Source organism: Sylvia atricapilla, chromosome 3, assembly GCF_009819655.1.
Source record: "Sylvia atricapilla isolate bSylAtr1 chromosome 3, bSylAtr1.pri, whole genome shotgun sequence".
Taxonomy (NCBI): domain Eukaryota; kingdom Metazoa; phylum Chordata; class Aves; order Passeriformes; family Sylviidae; genus Sylvia; species Sylvia atricapilla.
In genome coordinates this window covers 87,772,704-87,777,703 of record NC_089142.1, presented here as the reverse complement: position 1 = coordinate 87,777,703, position 5,000 = coordinate 87,772,704, and the positions used below count along the sequence as shown (strand labels likewise).

The following is a 5,000-nucleotide window of genomic DNA, read 5'->3' as shown; positions in this document are numbered from 1 at the left end:
GAAGCTGCCAGGATAGAATGAAACTGTTTGGTAATCCTGTGCAAACAAAGTGAACCACCTGTGGTAAAGTTAGAGATCTTGGGAAGCAGATTGTTACTTTAGTAATTATACACAAACACTTCTTAGTAAAGTGGATTAGAATTTAAAGAATAGATCAGCTTTATGTTCCACTATGAAAAAGGAAAAGTGTGTTAATTGCTCATAGACAGTAGCTTACACAGAGGCACTTCACAGCTGAAGAATATGATATGGAAAAGGCCTTTGTTTAAATAACACGAGCAGTGTTGTGACATGGACCAACTAAAATCCTTAATGCATGGCAAGGAAAATAGAGGCAAAACAATATGACATAAAAAGAGTTCTGGATTTAAATGTAGTATACAGGGGTGCCATCTGTATCAGGCATAGCTAAAGGCACTTTCTTGTTTCTACATTTCTTCCTTAGGCTTGTATTAAATATACCCAAATATTTTCATATTAAGCGATTGCAAAATATAATATGTATGAATAGGTTTTACATACTTCAGTTAAATATGTATATGGATTTTAAAATCCATTTAACCAGAATACCTAAGAAAATAAAAATCATAATATTTTTAGAAATATGTAAGTCTTTAGTGTAAATCAGAAGAGCACATGTAATGTTGTCCCTAGCAGCTGGAAATGTTCTACTCTAATTCTCAGGTTATAATTCCCTTGTACAAAAAAAAAAAATTTAAATTAAACAGAATTAATATATAAGCTCATCAGGAACTGCATTACAGCCTTGCACTTACATAAACCTTTGGGTAAGATAATGATTTCAGATGTCTGAAACAGTTGTTGATCTTAAATACCAAATATACAGCAATAGTTAGGCTGATTAGGGATAAACTTTTAGCCTTTGTTCTGAAGTTCCTTGCAGAGTGGATTTAATTCAGGCCTTAAATCTCACTTGAATATAATTTATTCAGTAGAGCAATATGGGGCCTCACATTTTTATAAGTAGTGTTCAAGTATTTATTGCATAAATTAGTTTGTCTGCAAACTCTAACCAGCTCATGATAATATTGACCTACAGTTCTACAGCTGTGATAGTATTTGACCTTGAGATATTTTTGTAGTTAGTAAATGTTTAATCTTTATTAGTATAATTTATATCAGGAAATTTACTTGAACAAGTACTGTCAGTAATTTAAAAATGCTTTCATATAGTTTGCTCACTTTATCCATTTTTTATTTGCAGTTGAAAAATGAAGAAAAAGATACATATGAGGAAAACCTCCATTACCCTTTTCTTCTCATTTTAACCAAACAGAGATAGAAGATTACACCTTTTTTTAAGATGGACTTCTGAAAATTGAACCATGTATGTGGAATGTGGATGGTCAAGGAGTGTGGAATGCTCATTCTCCCTGAATCATCACTGGAGAAATATTTCTAATCTAAATACTGAGGAAGATATTGTGGTTTGTTTTGCAGAGTATAAACACTAAGGCATCTTTTTTTGTATCATTTTAGAAGTTATTTTTCCAATTATATTCGAGCCTTAAACTGATCAGACTTTGCATGTATGCATTAACAACGGTGTAAAGCTGGCTTCCTTCTTTTTTGTGCCTTTAAACTTGCATGTACTTTGTTGATCTCTTTAAATGCTATTTTTGAGGTGTATTTGAAAATACATGGATAATATATTTTGTGGGCTTAGATAATTGGTTGTAAAGAAGTGAATGCATTAACACTTAATTAGTAAGGAAATAGTTGTCTGAAGATCCTCTAAAAGTGCACCTATTGAATGTTTGTATTTTTCTGCCCTTTTTTTTTAATTCCACTGTTGATTTTTCTGTCCGTGATTGAAATGTCCTCATTTGCTTAAGTGTTGAAGGCTCCTTTTCTATATGCGTGCAAGTATGTTTTTTTTTCCAGCAGGACTTTTCCTCCTGTAGATGTATAAGAAATTATGCATCAGACAAAAGCCTCATAAACTGACCATTTGTCCTTTGGACACAATAGCCTGCCCAGCCCCTCTGCTCCTCCTCTCCAATTATGTGTGATTAGTCTCAGTGTGTTGTGTCAAGAAGGGGGAGTGTGCTGAGTGCTTATTATCTGTTTAGGTACAAGAAGAGCACATTTAGGTTCTGACTATGAATGGAAAGTGAGCCTTTATCAGGACTAAAATCTAAATGCTACTGTCCTAGAAATTGCTTTCAAAAAAGCACATGTTTTTGGTTTTTTTTATAAATTCCAAGAAACATTTACAAGATTACATTTATAATGTAATCAAACTATCTCCCTTGAATTAGTTTATATTGTGGCCCATATATTTGATATACACTTAATGTGATATTTGTTTTACTGGAAAGGACAAAAATCCTACAAAGATACAGGAGCAGTATCTGATTTCTTAACAGTTTAACAGGCTGTTTTAATGACTTCTCAGTAGCAGTCTTTAAACCACAACACTTTTAAAATGCTGAAAAAAGAGAGGGGCAGAGCCCATGACTGAGAGAGGAAGGTACTAGCTGCAAGCAAGTGTAGAGAATCCTGCTGAAATACATTAATTTAAAAACTGCAATTTGACAATAAGCATTCTTCCATATTCAACAAACTGGTCAGCATGTAAACCACAAGCTCCTGAAAGTCCCTTGCTCTTCCTGCTTCTTCCCAAACAAATTTCTTTGCTACCAGTTTGCACGTCCTTGTATTCAGTACTTTTTTATGCTCCATTAGAGCACCTAGATGGATCTCAGAAGGCATAGGTCAAGTCGCAGTTAGATCATACATTTCTTTCGCACAAAAACTTGAATTGCAATGCCAAGTGATGGGCTAACATCACAATAACAGCAATTTATTCCTCTTTTGATAAAAAGCAGCCTATTCTCGGTGTTAGATAAAGACCAGGGGCAATGCAAACCAACCATTTATCCTAGAACTGAGTGGTATAGCTGGTATAAGTTTCATATTCAAACTCCTGTTGGAAAATACTTGTGTAGTACAAAATCAGAAGGATCTCGGAGCAATTTGAAATTGCTATGAAGATGGCTTTAGTGTAATTAGTTTTGTTTGTCCCACACAGCAATGCCTTTGTTTCTCTAAAAGCATGTACAAGGAACTGTTCATAATCAACAAAGCAGTGTGGAATATAGCGCAATATTAAAATTTGTGAACCTTTTATTTTTGAGAGGACCTGAATGTCTGCTGTACAATAATCTAATAAAGATCATTAATTGCCAAAAATAGAAGCAATGTCATTTGAAAATTGTGGTTTTAACTCTAAGAAAACAGTTTTACTCAAATCAGGAGCTGATAATTGCTTTTAATTTCTTTAGTGTCTGTCGTTTGAGATGAAGGCTTTGCACAGGTGCTGCTGTCCCTAAAGTGTGTAATTGATGGCTTGTTTACCAAAGATGCATTTAAGCTTCATCCTGCAAACTCATATTGGAGCTCCACAGGCAGTAAAGTTACTCATCTACATAAGTGCTTGCAGGTTTGGTCCATATACACATTTAGAGGTACATATACAAGTTCTCTTTTTGTTTTGTGGTTTGTTTTTTTTTTTTTTTAATGGGTATTGAAAAGTCACAGATACAGGATTTAGATGAAGCACTAAGAATGTTCTCTTTTAGATACACATCAGAGTCCTTTGCATTAGTAGTTATCGGAATTGTTTCTAAGCACTTAAATTTTAATAAAAAGACAGTGTTTATTAATACATCAAGCATATTTGCTAAGAAAATGTTAGGTAGTTTGTCAAACCATACATTATAAAATGTATCAGAGCCTTTTATGTCATGTGTTTTAACTATCTCTGATACTTGCTATATTTTTAATGATATAATTTACAGTGTTCTGTAACAGAATATTGAGCTTAATTATTTTCTGCTTGCAGAGCATTTGAAGTTGAATGACACCGTGCAAGAGCTACCCTGTTTTCACCGAGAATGGAAATGTTAGGCTGATACAAGGTTTTCTTCACACATTTTGGAAATGTTTACAGCAATGTTGTGTCTTCCTTCTTCCTCAAAGCAAAATGGCACAGAGGAATGACATTCTTGTGGACATCCATTCCTAGGGCACAGTTCTCATGCACCTGGTGCCAGTGACAGTTGTGTAATCTTCAGGACATGAAAGACCAAGAAGAAAGTATTCCATTTCCTGCTGTGAGATATGGCAAAGCCTTGCTTAAAAATTGCAAACTACTCCCAATGGGTAGCATTCTGGAAGACTGGGAAAAATCTTTCCATTTAGGAAATAAATTTGATTTGAAACAACAAACATCTTAAGAATGTGAGATGAGGCAGGAGAACTTGCTATCCCAGCTACCAGTCCAGCTTCAAAATCCTTATTAGACAAGTCATTCACATTTTGCTTGTGGCTTTAATGGCTACATGTTTGCACAAGGAGGAAAGCTGGAAAAATATTGTTTCCCCCCAGAAAAAGCATCTTTATATCTTGAGCCTGGCTGCATACGGTCTATCAAGTGTTACATCTCCATTACAACTCTCCTTCACTGCTCCCTGAACAAAAGGGGATGCGGTGGGTGGAGCTTTTGATCCTCCTCTTGATATGGCAGGTGGCACAGCTGATATGGTGGAGGAAGAGGAAAAAGGCAGCGACACATGCAAGTCAAACAGCACGGTGTTTTATTACCCACTCTATCTAGTGCAAGAGGGGAATAACCAAGTCCTTTTTTTTCACAGGACAAATTATAAATGTGTAGTTTAGCCTGGATTTTTTTTTCTAATGTGTGAGTTTCTTGTTTATTAAGGCAGGGATTTTTGACTGTGATGTCAAACTGCAAATTCCTTTAACTCTTTTGAAATGTTTTGAGACGCTGGTAGAAAATGCTAGGACAGCATGCACTGGTTGTTATGTCCAGAATGTTTTCTGTGCAGCCTGGTCATCCCATGTTGTTTCCTCAGAAAGAGGCAATTTTATTGCTTTCTATCTTTTTATTTGCTTTTTATATTGTCTTGAATCTGATTAAGGTGGTGTCTCCACTGCCACAAGTTTGTAGTCTA

The 5,000-nt window shown here is 35.1% G+C and overlaps 1 protein-coding gene across 1 annotated transcript in view; it reads left to right on the top strand.

Annotated features, from left to right (window-relative positions):
* The window catches only part of CAMKMT (calmodulin-lysine N-methyltransferase), a 213,159-nt gene extending 209,938 nt beyond the window's left edge, over positions 1 to 3,221 (top strand). The window contains 1 exon segment of the mRNA XM_066316078.1: positions 1,226 to 3,221. Coding sequence (XP_066172175.1) covers positions 1,226 to 1,303 — 78 coding nt within the window. The 3' untranslated portion in view covers positions 1,304 to 3,221.
* Positions 3,222 to 5,000: the final 1,779 nt, after the last annotated feature.